The sequence below is a fragment of the Mauremys mutica genome, chromosome 23 (genome assembly GCF_020497125.1).
Source record: "Mauremys mutica isolate MM-2020 ecotype Southern chromosome 23, ASM2049712v1, whole genome shotgun sequence".
In the NCBI taxonomy this organism is placed as follows: domain Eukaryota; kingdom Metazoa; phylum Chordata; order Testudines; family Geoemydidae; genus Mauremys; species Mauremys mutica.
In genome coordinates, this window is record NC_059094.1 from 13,741,714 (window position 1) to 13,757,388 (window position 15,675).

At 48.9% G+C, this 15,675-nt stretch overlaps 1 protein-coding gene across 1 annotated transcript; it reads right to left on the minus strand.

The window, feature by feature from the left end:
• Positions 1–2,170: 2,170 nt before the first annotated feature.
• On the minus strand, positions 2,171–10,452 carry PITHD1 (PITH domain containing 1). The gene is made up of 6 exons (XM_044998002.1): positions 10,189–10,452; positions 7,176–7,222; positions 6,859–6,936; positions 4,496–4,600; positions 3,718–3,826; positions 2,171–3,099 (listed from the first exon to the last, which is right to left on the minus strand). Exons 1-6 carry the CDS (start codon positions 10,384–10,386, stop codon positions 2,998–3,000), a joined length of 639 nt encoding a protein of 212 aa, XP_044853937.1. The 5' UTR covers positions 10,387–10,452; the 3' UTR covers positions 2,171–2,997.
• Positions 10,453–15,675: the final 5,223 nt, after the last annotated feature.

The window sequence follows — 15,675 nt, forward strand, 5'->3', positions numbered from 1 at the left end:
CGGGGACAGGGCCATTGGGACAGACACGGGAGGAGGAAACGGGGTCAGTGGAGCCCAGCTTGTGCCTGCTGGTTTCACCCCGCGGAGCCGCTCAGCTCCCCGGGCAATGGGCCCTTCGTCACCCTGCCAGGAGGCAGGGAACGGCTTTCCCAGCGGAAAGGCTGCTCCGGTGCCTGAGTCAGGACTTTGGGAGCATAATCCCTCTTCTTGTCAAGCAGGTTCTCCGAGCCCACAGGCTGATATCTGGGCAAAGGCCCAACGTGATTTATCTAGGAATAGGCCCTACTGAGCCTTAGGGACTGAACCCCCCCCCCCCCCCGCGCATCAGCACAGTTTGTGGGAAACCCTTTTCTATTACATTCTCAGTGTGTTTTAGGTAATGGTGCTGAAAGTGCCAGCAGTAGTTTGGGGGTGGGGGAGAGCAGCTATTTCCTAATATAAATGTCCCTGAGTGGTAAGAAGATAATAGGGCAGCAATTTGAGAGTGTATGGGGGAAGATAGATAAGGAGCTGGCCAAGCTATTTCTTTGCTGTAGAGAAGATATCGCTCTCTCCCACCCTCCCCCCTTGCCTGTCACTGCATTAGTGAAGAATTAAAAATGCTGACAACCATCAGCACAGCTGTAATTTTTTGATTGAAACCCAAAGTTAATATTACAGTGAAGTTTCATCCTGCACTTTCTGCTCTCTGACTATAAAGTGAAATTGCTGCCTCAGATACACTGGTATAGATGAAGAGAACTGTTTGTCCCAAACTGGGGTTCACAAAATGTTACAGGGGGGTTGCAGGAAAAATTTCCTAATGGCAGACAGAGCTGTCCCTAGGGACCCAAAGCAGGATGGGACAGTGAGGAGACAACCTTCAAGACTCCTTATAAGAAATGGAAAGGGAAATGGATTTTTTTTTGCTGTTTTTAAAATTAAATAGGCAGCTAGTATTGTTTTTAATATTATGAAGAACAAGCTTAAGCTTTGTTGTAACATGCATTGTTTGCCTGCAGCGCTCAAGACCTGAATGCTTGTGTAGGAGGAACTCTTGGAGTTGGCTGCTTAAACACCTTCAAGCTGTTTCACATCTGATGCTCCTTGATGAAACATAGGAGCCTTGTCTTATAACAGGCTCATTCAAAGTGATACAAGCTACAAATGTGAGATTGTGGAAGAGCGTTGCCATTTTCATAATGCAATAAAAATACTGTAGTGTGTAATAAACATGTCAAAAACAAATTTTATATTTCCAAGATCACTGCTTTTATAATTTATACTCAGGTAAAAGAGAAAATCCCTGGAAATATTCATTTTTAAGAGGGGGTTCATGAGACTTGATGTTTTAGTGAAAGGGGTTCACAGGTTGTTAAAGTTTGGGAACCACTGATCTAGACTAATGGGTAGGATTAAATTTGCTAAAGGTATTTTAAATCCCTTCTTGAAGCAGAGTTAATGCCATAAAACTGCAGTTTAAGGCAATTTTGAACTTAGATTCCAGTCACCTCAGCATACTGTTATAGTTACAGCCTGCTCTTGATGGGAGTTTGTGCAAAGGTATGAAAAGAAGCTTGTATATACATAACTGCAGACAACTTCCACTGGATGTGTCACAAAGCAATTCAGAGGAAGATCTAATGTTTTCCCCATTCCTTGAGCACCACAGGAAACAAACAGATTACAACCTGCCACTCTAATCACTACCAGATGTCATCCTCATTGAGGATACAAGACTACACAAGTAATACACTTTGATTACCCCAGCTGCCAGCCTCATACATATGCCATGAATGGAATGTACAGCTAGATTATCCATCACAGCTCTTATTTCTGCAAACACTGAAATAAACCTGAGGCTGTTGCTCCACTGGTAGCTAATTACTACCACTGCTTTGGACCTATAAGCCTGCACACTTTTTCCCCCCCCCTCACACCACTTTTCATAGTTGGTTGCAGAAACTTTATTGGGGCTTAGCTATAGCCATTAATGGTGAATAAAGGCGTTTGGGGTTCCTAGATTCATAGCTCTTTTGACTGTTAGAGCATGGTTACCGTGGTGTATTTAATTATAGTATTGTTTGGCTGTAAAGCACTCCACATCTGAGAGGTACACTCAATTGCATTAAACCCTTTCTGCAACTAGACAGGTACACTGCTACACATAAGTCAAGCTGGACACAAGAAATGAAACAAATTACATCTGCCATAGATTTATTAGGAAAGATTAGTTACATTCCTTATAAAGTTGTGCCTAAAGGAACTCCTAGGTCTCCAGGTCTGGCTTTTAACATGGAGTGGAGGCTCTATATCTTTAGCAAAAAGCCACAGCTTTAAATGTATACACAGTACTTTGAATGCTTTCTGCAAAGCCCCCTCAACCATGCAATCCTGTATTTTCACTTTTATATATGTTAAGGATCCAGCATCTCTCCCACAGTTTTAGATTTCCCTCAGAATTGAGATTCTGTTCCTCTGAAATGTAAAGATGCAAGTTTCAGTTTACAATTCCTTTCTCCTCAATACAGCAATAACCCTACATCAAGTCACGGTTAGGCTCAAGCTTCACACACCAGCACCAATTGTTCAACACCCAGGAACAACAGAGTAGCAACCAGAGGATGTTTCCCTGCGTTGTTTGCCACCAATAACCAGCATTTCAGACACAAACCAATCTTGAAGCTTGGGGCATACACAGTGAGAGGAAATGCTTTTATTTTCAATTGGCAACAAACAATTAGGCCACTAGGTTGCCACTGTGGAGGAGACAAACTCCACTATGTCAAGGCCTGATTCTTCAGAGTGCTGAAGCACCCAACAGATGATTGCCATTAGCAGTCAATTAACTTTATAAAGAGATTTCATGCATTGGCACTCTTCTTCCCAGGGCAAAGACAAGAAATAAAAGTTATTTCACCACTCTCTCCAGCGCCCCAAGAATCTGTTCTCTTCAGAGTCAGTCCATTAACTCAGTGTATTGATAATGAAGCCTTTGGGAGCATCCTGGTGCTACTGTTAGGAAATGAAGTGGGTCTCCGGCATGATCTGATCAATTTTATGGTCAGCTGGGTTTGCTGATGCTTCATAGTTGCAGATGGTCACTTCATGTCGATAAGCCTGAATCAAGGCAAACATATTTAGCCCCATTAAAGCTCAGTTTACTCCACAAAAAAGGAATCTGACCAGCTCTTCCCATTTCACTTCTGTCCAAAGTAGTCTCTCCCACCCTTCCCAAGATCTGCCTAAACTGAATTTGGTGCCAGCCATTGAGGCCCAGGCACTAAATTCAGCTCAAGGAATGATTTACATTACAAGTCATGCCTCGATTGATGCCGAACCTATGCTATGTCAATGTTTTAAATCTGTAGTTGCAAGACTGCAGCTTCTTCTGCGTGTACCTGGTTCTTAACAGAATCATGCCTGTGACAAAAATATATGCCTTAAATAAATCCAACAGCAATGCCAGCACCTCCCACTTCTTAACAGGTAGCTTCCCAGAATCACAGCAGTTCATGTTGGATACAGGGAAGGAAACTAACCAAGCATTATTTGGGTTCTGATTCAGTTCAATAAATTAACTCAGTTACTGATCAGTAAAAAAAAAAGTCTCCATAGCTCTTTCCAAGTTTCTTATAAATAACCACACCTAGACAGACCCAACTGTACAAGTTGCAATTCAAGACTACTTCTGCATTTGTGATGCGTTTTGCTCATTTTCTCCCTGCTCTCACTCACCTCTGTCCACTCTCCCCTCAGGCCTATATAAAAGATCTTTGTTGTCTCAGCTCCAAAATTCTTGGAAATGTGGATGGAGAGATGGTAAACATTTGAGAAACGAGCAATTCTGGAAGAAAAACAAAACAGACTGAGTTCAGAGTTCAGCACGTAACCAGTCACCCAGGTAATAAATCCTGATTTCTGGAGCAGTTTCTGCACTACAGAGGATGAAGGTGTAACTTGAAAAGGAAAACCTATTGGGGTGTGGAGACTAAGCACTGCCATGTAGGAGACCTGGTGTCTTAGCCATTCACTCCTTGGATCAACAAGAACTGGGAGGGAGGGTGAAGGAAGCACCTGGTGTGCCTGACATGTGACTCCTCTGGTAGATTGGAGAACAGTAAAAGGAGCCTTCTTCAGTCCTCCTTGGTATAAGAGGTGGAGGAGACAAGGCATTGAGAAGTCAGTTTGGGGAGCCTCCAGGATGCAAGACCCAAGATCTTTCCTCCCCAGGGAAAAGGTCTTCAACACCATTTAGGGACAGGTAGAGTTCTCACTCCAACACGAGTGCTGGGAAGAGCCAGAAAAGGCATTTAAAAACCACAATCTATTATTTGATGAGATGTTATGATGTGAGTGAAGGAACTGCTCTCCCCCTCCTAACACTTTCTAACCGTTGAATAGCATATGAGTAGGCTCTGATAAAAGGAACACAAACTCATTGGCTCCAGGAGGAATGAACTCCAGTGCATCCCTAACAGATGCACCACAGAGAAGGGAAGAGCCCGTCTCATACTTTGTGGGATACTCCAGTTCTCCTGTTAGATCTCGATTCAGACTGAACATCTGATCTGGTTCTCTGGCTGTGTCATCAAATGACATGTGAGGAACGTTCTTGAACCTGGGAGTGGAGAAAAAAAAAAAAACACAACAGTGGTTAAAATGCATCTCAGCTAATTGATTTATCTATCTCCCCTCTCTTCCCACCACTGGGTTATTGTGTCCTGTGGAACGAACACGAACACACCCCCCCCAAACTGGATCAGCCAAGAAAACAGCACTTGCATCATATCATGAATTGTCAACACACTACCCATAGTACACAAGAGCAAGGAACAGAGCTGTAGATTTAAGACATTTGCCACCCACAGCACTTCCAGTACATGTCCTGCTCTACTCAGCACTGATGAGGCCTCAGCTGGAACAGTGTGCGCAATTCTGGGTGCCACACTTTGGAAAAGATGTGGACAATTTGAGAGAATCTAGAGGAGCACAACAAAAATAATAAAAGGTTTAGAAAACCTGACCTATGAGGAAAGGTTAAAAAAACTGGACATGTTTAGTCTTGAGAAAAGAAGACTGATGGCGGAACCTGATAACATATGTGTAGACTGTTAAGGGCTGCTGTAAAGAAGACAATTGTTCTCTATGTCCACTGAGGGCAGGACAAGAAGAAATGGGTTTAATCTGCAACCAGGGAGATTTAGGTTAGATATTAGGAAAAACTTCCCAACTATAGGGGTAGTCAAGTTCTGGAACAGGTTTCCAAAGAAGACTGTGGAATCCTCATCACTGGAGATTTTTAAGAACAGGTCGGATAAACGTCTGTCAGGGTTGGTCTAGGTCTATTTGGTCCTGCCCCAGCAGCGATGGCTGGGCTTGATGACTTCCCACGGTCCCTTCCAGCCCTACATGGCTATAAATTCTATAGAGAGAGGGGTTAGGATTCCAGTGCATTAGAGACAGAGTAAAGATGAGGGGGAAAAGCTCCCTTAGTGGAAAGCCAAGTGATGATTAGGGCCCTGAATAAGTCACAATTTCACAGAAATTGTAAAATTAGCCCAGTACCATAATTTTTCAAACAACATTCCTGCTTCTGCCTCCGAGCTCTTAGAAAAACCACCGTATCGGGCTGCTCCTGAGCCAGTAGGCTGGCAGCAACAATTGCCTGGCCCAGGGCAGACCCTAGCTCATCCTGAGCTCAGCTCCAGTCCAGACCACTGCTGCTGCTTCCTGTCCTGCCAACCAGCCGGGAGGCGGTGCGGCACTGACAACCTGTGGCAATTAGGAGCCCTGGCCTGCCTCATGGTGGCCCACAGCAGGCCTGCAGGGGACACCATAGCACCAGCTGGCAAAGAGCTGAGACTGGGATCTTCTGTTTGGAGCACAAACAGATCTGTGAAGGGGCTCTGCCCCAGCAGGGGGATAAGCTAGACACCCCGCTATATATATATATACACACACACACACACCCGCCCGCTAGTGCTCCAAGTGGTGGATCCTGGTCTCAGCTCCTTGCCAGCTAGCACTGCAGTATCTCCCCCGGGGCCTGCCCAACGCCCCGGTCAGTGCCACATCACTCCCCCAGCCAGGGCAGGAAGCAGCAGCGGCCCAGGTCTCAGCGGAGCACAGCATGATGTACAGAGCCCTGAAAATCTGAAGATATCAGCTTTATATCCCCAGACCATGTTTGTGGATCGGATGCGGATACAAATTTTGTATCCATGCAGGGCTCTAGCGATCTGGGCCCCAATCCCAGACCCAGACCAGGCTAGAACAGAGGGACGGTGCCTAGTGATGAGACATCCCCTTCCCCCATGTCCCACACCCCTACCTCCTGAAATAGGACCAGCATGCCATTGGAAAAATGGCAGTAGTTTGTGGAGGAACTCAGCAGCCATGCACATCCCATGAAATTCAAACCCCTACCTGAGACACTGCCACGAATTAACCCCCACACACACACAATTTTCACAGGGCCTTAATCATGCTTATCACCAGATAATTACATTAATATTAATCTAGTATAGGAGCTTCTACTCAGCAATATGAAAGGGCAGCCTAGCCTGAAGTCAGGTATTCCTGGTTTCTGCTTTGGACTGACACCAATGCCTGCTCTGGCTTTAGTGTCCTTTTCATCTGTAAAATAGGGATAGGAATACTGATGTCATTGGACAATGAGAACTTTGCAAGGTAAAAAAATACAATCCCTTAGTATGAGTCACTCATGGGTTCAGTCTCAGACCATCACTGAGGAGATGGCAAAAACACTGCTTAGAGATTTCAAAACCCTGCTCTAAAACAGCTGTGCAAAGAGATACTCTATACAATATATGCCCAACATGATCTTTCCTGGTGGCCAGGCCCAGTTCCACTTACAGTCTCATCTCTGACGGGTGTGTATCATCATCCTCTCCCATCACAATTATCCCTTTTAGCTTCACGTTGCCTGTAAACCTGCCATGAAACACAGAATCAGTGACTTCACCTCCACTATCTTCCAGTTAGTCTTGATTAAGCATCACACAATTCAGTAAATCTCAGTCAAGAAGAGCTGCCATCACCCAAAATTGTTTTCTAGTTTATTTCCCAAGAGCACACAAGGAAGACCATTGTGAGCAAAGAACCCAGCCACAAATAAAACTAAGTGAATCAGGTGCTAACAGGGCATGAAATGGTGCCAAGCAGGTACTTACGGGATATTAAACAGAAGTTCTACTTCATCATCATCACTTTCGACAAACTAAAAGATAGAAAAATGGATTTAAAATAATCCTTTAGAAGCAGATAATGAAAATATTCTGTAATGCTGCGTATTACGCTTCCCATGCACTTCCTTCTGCATCAGTTCATATCTGCATTCCACTGGAAGCTTTGTACTAATACACTTACTGTGGAACCATGTTAATATGCACTACTTTATTTTGGGAATTATGAATGAACAATAAGAACAATGCATTATCCAATGAACTTTGTTTACACTGAAAATTATAGTTCAGTTGTATGTTATACAGATATCAGAGGGGTAGCCGTGTTAGTCTGGATCTGTAAAAGCAGCAGAGTGTCCTGTAGCACCTTATAGACTAACAGACGTATTGGAGCATGAGCTTTCGTGGGTGAATACCCGCTTTGTCGGATGCATGCATCTGACGAAGTGGGTCTTCACTCATGAAAGCTCATGCTCCAATACGTCTGTTAGTCTATAAGGTGCCACAGGACTCTTTGCTGCTTTTATACAGATACTCTGCCTACAAGTAAGTGTTCTAATGTATTCAGTAGAAAGAGATTTAATTCAATAACCCACTGAAGCATCCACTAGAAAGTCTCTGTTGAGGCGTGAGACACAAAGCCTTTTTTTTGTTATGGCTAATGTCATGCTACGCTAGGAGCACTCTTTTGGTATAGGGATGCCAGTCTGCTATACCGGCAAAGTGCTCCTAGTGTGAATTCAACTGTACTAGTAAAGCTGCACTTTGTGCCAGTACAATAAAACCCCTCTACAAGCAAAACAAGCTATACAGGATAAGCACCCCTTTGCCAGTATAACTGTCTATTTGTACTAATGGCTTCTGCCAGCACAGCTATATCGGTCAGGGATCACACCTCATCACACTCCTGACTGACAAGCCTGTGCCAACAGAAGTCTATAGCACAGACATGACCTTAGGTCATGTCTACACTAGGCACACATGGACAGTATTGCTGTACCTCTATAGCCAAGTGCTCTTGGTGTGGATGCATCTTATAAAGGCAGAACTGCCCTTTTACTGGTATACCTTATTCCGGCCTTCCCAAGTGCAATACACAACACCAGTTTAAAAAAAAAAATCATCATCAGCATCACACTTTCATATCCACAGTGGGGCTGTGCAAGCATAATTATTTTGGTAAAGTCACCCCCCCCCAACAAATACAGTTATGCTGGTATACAAATAGAATGAATGACATCAGGTCAAACAGATCTCCACACCAAACTACAGGTCAGACTGTACTGAACATGGTGCTGTACAGAGCAGAGACAGGCCCTTGGCTGTGGCTAACAAAGACAGATGGGAGGCTGCCTGCCACAGATGGTGGAGGAAGACATTACACGTCACAGAGTGTGAAAATCACAAATGCGAAGGGAAGGGAGCTGACAGAGCAGGGCATGTTAGAAATCACCAACAAAGAAAGAAGGCTCACGGGGTTGGGACTGGAACATTCAATGCCGAACGAGCATTGAATCAGGTACCCAAGGGAGGAAAGAGAAAGCAAAGAAAACCAAGGAAGAACTGGTATGGTGAATGCACTGGCATCATCTGGGAAGCAGCAACCAGACTCAATAGAGGAACCGAACTCCTGAAGGGTCAGTGTCCCAGGTGGAACTAAGCTCTCGGGGAGGTCCACAGAGCGTGGCCCTTCATTGCTGGTGCTTCTGGGCCAGGACACTGGAGACAGCCTGGAATCTCTCAGCCCGCCCCACTTTCCCCCATGGTGTAACCCACACGGCCGGCTGAGCCCTAGGTGCCCAGACCCCCACCAGACAGAGCACCAGGAGCAGCCACAGAGCCCAGCCAGCACAAGGGCTGGAGGCAGGCAAGGATCGCATGGAGGGTGGCTGCGACAAGGGGGGGGTGATCGCTAAACTCCCCCACACCCCAGGGGATTCTCTCCCAGCCCTGTGTTCTTAGGACTGGGTGGCAGGGGCCCAGAGCTGGGCTCCCCTGTTGCCATCCAGGACATGGGGGACCTTAGGGACTCCCTTGACTAAAGTGACATCCAGCTGCACTGGTACTGCTGGTCATCTTCCCCGCCACCCATACCTGGAGCCACAGCCCCCACCCTTCCTAGGGGGGCCAGGTGTCTGTTTTTTTACTGGAACACCTGGTCAAAAAGGGATCCTGGTGGCTCTGGTCAGCACCGCTAACCAGGCCATTAAAAGTCCAGTCAGTGGCGCTGGAGGGCAGGCAGGCTCCCGGAAGCAGCCAGGATGTCCCTGCAGCCCCTAGGTGTGCCGGAGTGGCCACAGGGGCTCCACATGCTGCCCCCGCCCTGAGTGCCGGCTCCACAGCTTCCATTGGCTGGAAACCACGGCTAATGGGAGCTGGGGGGCAGCACACTAGGAGGCAGAGGACCATGTCAGCAGCTTCCCAGGAGCCACCTGAGGTAAGCGCTGTCTGGATCCCACCCCCCTCACCCCAACCCCCTACCTCAGTCCTGAGCCCCCTCCCACACCCAAACTCCCTCCCAGAGCCCACACCCCTCACCCCAACCCTCTACCTCAGTCCTGAGCCCCTTCCCACACCCAAACTCCCTCCCAGAGCCCACACCCCTCAGCCCAGAGCCCCTCCTACACCCCAACCCCCTACCTCAGTCCTGAGCCCCCTCCCACACCCAAACTCCCTCCCAGAGCCCACACCCCTCACCCCAACCCTCTACCTCAGTCCTTAGCCCCTTCCCACACCCAAACTCCCTCCCAGAGCCCACACCCCTCAGCCCAGAGCCCCTCCTACACCCCAACCCCCTACCTCAGTCCTGAGCCCCTTCCCACACCCAAACTCCCTCCCAGAGCCCACACCCCTCAGCCCAATCCCCAGCCGGAGCCCGACACCCCCCGTGCAAATGAGCTAGTGAGCGATGGTGGGGGAGTGGGCGGGGCCTCGGAGAAGGGGCGGGGCCAGGGTGTTCGGGCTCCGCTATGAGAAAAGCGGGGACCCCCCCGGCCGGTACCTGGCTGCGGTCCCCCCGCTCCTCCCAGGCGCGGAACACGCGCGCCCCGCTGCCCTCCCGCCGCTCGTTGAGGCACTGGAGCCGCTCGCGGTCGATGCGCAGGTAGAGGCCCCAGGCCAGGCCGCGGCGCTCGGGGGGCTCCTCGCGCTCGGCCCCGCAGCAGCCGCCGCCCGCGCCGTGCCCGTGTCCGTGCGCCATGGCCCAGCTGCTGGCGCGCGGGAGGAGGAAACACGCGCAGCGGCGCGTGCGGCGTAACAGCGGCGCCGCCTCCTCACGTGACGGGGAGGGAGGCTCAGCCTCGGCTGCTCCTCCGTCACGTGATGCGCCGTGGGACCCGCCGCCGCCGCCGCCGCTGGTCCAGCCATGTCACGTGGTACGGGGACGGGCTACTCCCAAGGGTCGGGTGGGGGATGACCAGATGTCCCGATTTGGGGCTTTTTCTTATATAGGCTCCTGTTCCCCCCACCCCCGTCCCGATTTTTCACACTTGCCATCACCCTAGGGGCAGCAGGGGTCAGGGGTCAGCGGGGAGGAGAGCTGGGTGGGGGCAGCAGGGGTCAGGGGTCAGCGGGGAGGAGAGCTGGGTGGGGGGCAGCAGGGGGGGAGCTGGGTGGGGGGCAGCAGGGGTCAGCGGGGAGGGGAGCTGGGTGGGGGGCAGCAGGGGTCAGGGGTCAGCGGGGAGGGGAGCTGGGTGGGGGGCAGCAGGGGTCAGGGGTCAGCGGGGCGGGGAGCTGGGTGGGGGGCAGCAGGGGTCAGCGGGGAGGGGAGCTGGGTGGGGGGCGTCAGGGGTCAGCGGGGAGGGGAGCTGGGTGGGGGGCAGCAGGGGTCAGGGGTCAGCGGGGAGGGGAGCTGGGTGGGGGGCAGCAGGCACAGCAAGTACTCAGGGGCGGGGGGTGAAGGGCAGCAGGTGCTATGGGGTTGATGGAGAGGCGGCAGCAGGTGCTCGGGTAAGTGGGGGGGCAGCAGGGGGCAGCAGGGAGGGGACCTGGGTGGGGGGCAGCAGGTGCTATGGGGTCAGTGGGGAGGGAAGTGGGGGGCAGCAGGGGGCAGCGGGGAGGAGAGCTGGGTGCGGGGCAGCAGGTGCTCAGGGGTCAGCGGGGCAAGGGGGTGAAGGGCAGCAGGTGCTATGGGGTCAGTGGGGAGGGGCACAGGGGGCAGCAGGGAGGGGAGCTGGGTGGGGGTCAGCAGGTAGTGGGGGAGATAGCAGGTGCTCAGGGGTCAGCGGGGAGGCGAGCTGGGTGCGGGACAGCAGGTGCTCAGGGGTCAGCGGGGCAGGGTGGTGAAGGGCAGCAGGTGCTCTGGGGTCAGTGGGGAGGGAAGCGGGGGGGAGAGCTGGGTGGGGAGGTAGCAGGTGCTCAGGAGTTGGACTCAGCAGACAGGAGGGTAGTAGCCGCCCATAAGTCGGGGGGGAGGGGACAGCAAATGCCCAGGGGTCAGCGGGAAGGGGGCAGGGGCAGGCAGGTACTAAAAGTTCAGCAAAGGGGCAAGGGCAAGAAGGTGGCTTTCTGCAGTGGGGTGGGAGGGACAGGCAAGCGCCAGGTACTCTCAGCGTTTAAACCCCGATACAGGTGTGTCCCATGCACTGTTACTGCAGCTATTCATGTTGTCATGGGGCCTGCACTTTATTGCTCTTACTAAGCTCTTTCCGTCCCTGCTAGACGGTGGCAGTGAGTTCTTCAGCACGTGGGGAAGGAACTGAATTGGTGACAGGAACTAGAGCGGCCTTCTTCCTATTTTCTACTGGCTCAGATTCCGTGGCTGTAAACTGAGGCTAACAGCATTTCTGTCAGGCTAGATCAGTTACGGGACTAATAATCATCCCCACTGGTACAAGCTCCCTCTAAGCTTAATTCAGTAGTTTAGTAGAGGCTGGCCTGGGAGATGCTGTACAGAGTGGTGCTCTGGTCGCTTTAGCTCTGAATAGCAAAACACTCCTGTAGGTTTAAAGACAGACAGATTAGCTGTGTAACCTGTAACATTTACAGTTACACTTGCTAGGGGAAGAGGAAAAGGGTTACTGCTCCAGCTACTACAGCTGATACCCTCCTCAGGGGCTAAGGGCAAAACGTAGTTTTCTGTACAATTTTGCAACTAGGCTAATGGATCTGATTCTGCACCCAAGTAATACATTAGCAACTCCACGGGGTTAGAAATAACCAGGGGCAGAAGCCAACTCACTGTGGAGGTTCACATGTTTTGTAGTTACCAACTTAGGCAGGAGTCCAGACGGGATAACGGATGAGCCTGTTGTTAGTCTGTTGTGTGGCAATTTCTGACGTTGCCAACTTAGCAAACCGATTTCTAATGTTGCAAACCTAACTCCATAGGTTTTAAATGGCAGAGTGAAACACTAGCTGGAACTGTTGTTCGGTAGGACAGCAGTGCTGCTTCTTGCCAATTGATTCCTAGTCACCATTGACAGGGACAGCATTTTAATCAATTTTTTATTTTGTTAGGATTGACTTCAGAACCTTTTTGTGCCGCTCGGAGAGCATGCTCCATCTGGGAGAACAGTGATTGCGTCACACCTTTGTTCCCAGCTCTGGCTGCACATTAAGCGTCACTGATACTGACAGGAATGTGCAGTGCTCTGGAAATGGTGGTTTTGTCCACTGGTTGCTGCAAAGCAAGAAGAGGAATCGCATGCAGGGGACTAAATTGGTCCCTGGTGGAAATACGTACTTCAATAGTGTTACATTAAAGAGGGATTTGGCCCAGGTTATCCAGACCAGAGCCGTAAACTGTTGGATTTTTAAAGGGACACACTTGAGACCACTGCCCCAACTCAAACTAACTTCTTTTCCAAGTGGAAAATATTGGGTAAGCCTGGAATGTGATTTGAGAAGGGAATGAGAACACAGGCCAATTCCTGCTGACAGTTACACCTGTGTAGTCTTATTGACTTCAGGGAGAACAGATTTTTGCACAAGAATAGATTTGGGTCCCTTCTGCTTTTTCACACCTGATATAAGCAGAATCTCATTCACTTTCCTCTCCTAAACTCTGAGCACTTTAAGGACAAAAATAAGCAAGGTCTGCTTGATTTACACATACGGGAAACTCTCCTTTCATTCTACACCAGCCTTAAACAAACACCAGACCCGCTGTAACAAGGGTGTCACTACAGCAGCCTTGGTTGGACTGTTCTTTTGAAAGATCCTTAATGGTTCTTTTAAGCTGCTGATTTTCAGTGAAGTCTTTTTGTTCAGGGGGGCAGAGAACACAACAGGGAATAGCTCTGTTTTGTCAACTCTTAGTCATTCAAAAGCTGAAAGGCTTTTGCTTAAGTTTGTTTAATGTTTGTACAGTGATTTTGAAGAGCTAACATAGCACAGAAGTGCTAAATATTATGACTGTGCCACTTCTAGCTGTTACTTTTTTCTTACAGAAAGCATAAAACAAACAAATGCAAATTGTAGGGGCCTGGTGCACACAGAATTCATGCTTAAAAAAAACCTCATGTCAGAGCTGCTGATCACACGTTCTAGAATAGATAATACTTAGTCCTGCCATAAGTGCAGAGGACCGGACTAGATGACCTCTCGAGGTCCCTTCCAGTCCTGTGATTCTATTCCATGATTCTAATTGTGGAAGAGCTTGGTGACAGAATGGCCTGATGTGGTGAATCACGGAGATTAACTACACAAACTGGGTATCAGCCCACAAATAATATTTGGGTTCAATGTGAAAACAGTAATACATTCTCCTCAGCCAGTGCAACGCTGGGAGGCAGCTTTCAGAGCAAGACAGCCTCAAATACAATGCCACCCAATGTAATTTCCCCACTCCTACTTCCTCTACTTCAGTGGATTTTACACCTGAGTGGTTTTCTTTTACATAATAAAAGCTGGCTGCCTCCCAGACGGCAGTCAGAGTGAGATGCGGTGTGTGGTGTAGAGGCCATAGCTTGGGGAAAACACTGGCAGGGCTTGGCTTTGCACTGGGCCAGGGAGAGCTGAGGATAGAAGCAGGAGGTGGAAAGAGGTGAGCAGGATGGGGAATGCTGCAGTGTTCATCCTCATATAGACGGGCACTCCACTGCCTCGGAGGCCTAAGAGAAGGACAGCGTAGCATCCCTCGTGCTATTCAGAAGTATCTGAAGAATTGAGTGTTGTGAGAGTAGAATAAACTTGTTAATTTTACATAAATATGTATGTAGCCAACTGTGTGATGACTTCATAATTTTGTTTGCAATATGTAATTCATACTTAGGCCCCTCATCACCTTAATCTGACCCTGTGCATATCCCTAGGAGTCCGTGCAGCCCTGGTTGAGAACCACTGAACTAGATATCAGCCACTTTCAGCTACAAAGACATTCAGCTACTTCATATGTTCAGTGCCCTCCACCCCAGCTTTAAGGAGAAACTGCAGTACTTTGGTATATTAGGTTGTTCAAGCTGTAACAGCCCTACAGAATGGTTACCGTGAACTGCAGCGTAAAGGTCTGTGACAGATGTAACAATATCCTGGATAAATCTTATTGAATCAAATTTAATATATTTTGGGTCCATTGTATAAGAAATGCATTTGTTTGTGTGATTGTCATTGTACCTAACTTTTTTAGGAGAAAGAGGAGTATGAATGTAAGTCCTCTGGTTATCAGAGGTTAGAAGCTTTGCCCTGGGGAGGGAATCCATTGTCTGGCTGATTACCCACCCACACAGTCTCTTCAAAGGCTCACACTGGGTTCTCTGAGACCAGCAGACAAAGGATTTTGGGATAAATAACCTGAGTTTAAAGCCAGATCTAGACTAAAAAGCTAGATTGACCCAGCTACACTGCTCAGGGGTATGAAAAACCCCCACCCCTGCTCACTGTATAGACAACACAAGGTTGGTGGAAGAATTAATCCATCTCCCCAAGAGGTGCAGCTGCCACCTCTTGGGGAGATGGATTAATTACAGTGACAGGAGACTCCCTCCCATCACTGTAGTGGCTATGCTGAGGCGCTACTGTGGTTTGTGTGGTTTTAGCTTGAAGTGTAGACAAGCCCTAATACTCGGGGCCTTCTTTCCAATCCAGCAAAAGGACAGGGTCCCTGGAAGGCCCCTATTCTGATGGAAGGACTTTTGCCTACTGAAGCCCCATAAAATTGGTTTCCCCTTCTGAACAATGCATATGGTGAGCTTAAAATTGCAGGAAATCTCACGTGGGGGGTTGGAGGACTGCTCCAGCCAGAGCCCATGTTGGAATTGTGTGTGTGTGGGATCTCTTGTACACTAATTAGCATGTGTGTAGGTTCTTTTATTGGTTTTAATGTTTTCTCTGTAGTGCTTTTACCTTAATAAAACAGGCTTGCTTAGCAAGAGCTGTGTGGTAACATAACCAGGGCAATTACCCTGTGTACTGGTCTCTGAGGAGAGGAGTGAAGCAGGCTGCTTTAGGCAGACTATTTTTTGCTGGGCATAACACTAAAGGCAAGGAACTGTTCAGCCTGGACATACCCCGATCAGAAAGGAGAGAGAGACAGATCCCCATCCAAGAG

What these genes read in the sequence shown, in the direction of transcription:
- PITHD1 (XM_044998002.1), bottom strand. Translation starts at nt 10,386, where the DNA reads ATGGCGCACGGACACGGGCACGGCGCGGGCGGCGGCTGCTGCGGGGCC. An exon ending in GAACTTCTGTTTAATATCCC is followed by an intron (nt 6,937 to 7,175) that starts GTAAGTACCTGC and finishes GTTTCATGGCAG; the next exon opens with GTTTACAGGCAACGTGAAGC. An exon ending in CACCCGTCAGAGATGAGACT is followed by an intron (nt 4,601 to 6,858) that starts GTAAGTGGAACT and finishes CTCCACTCCCAG; the next exon opens with GTTCAAGAACGTTCCTCACA.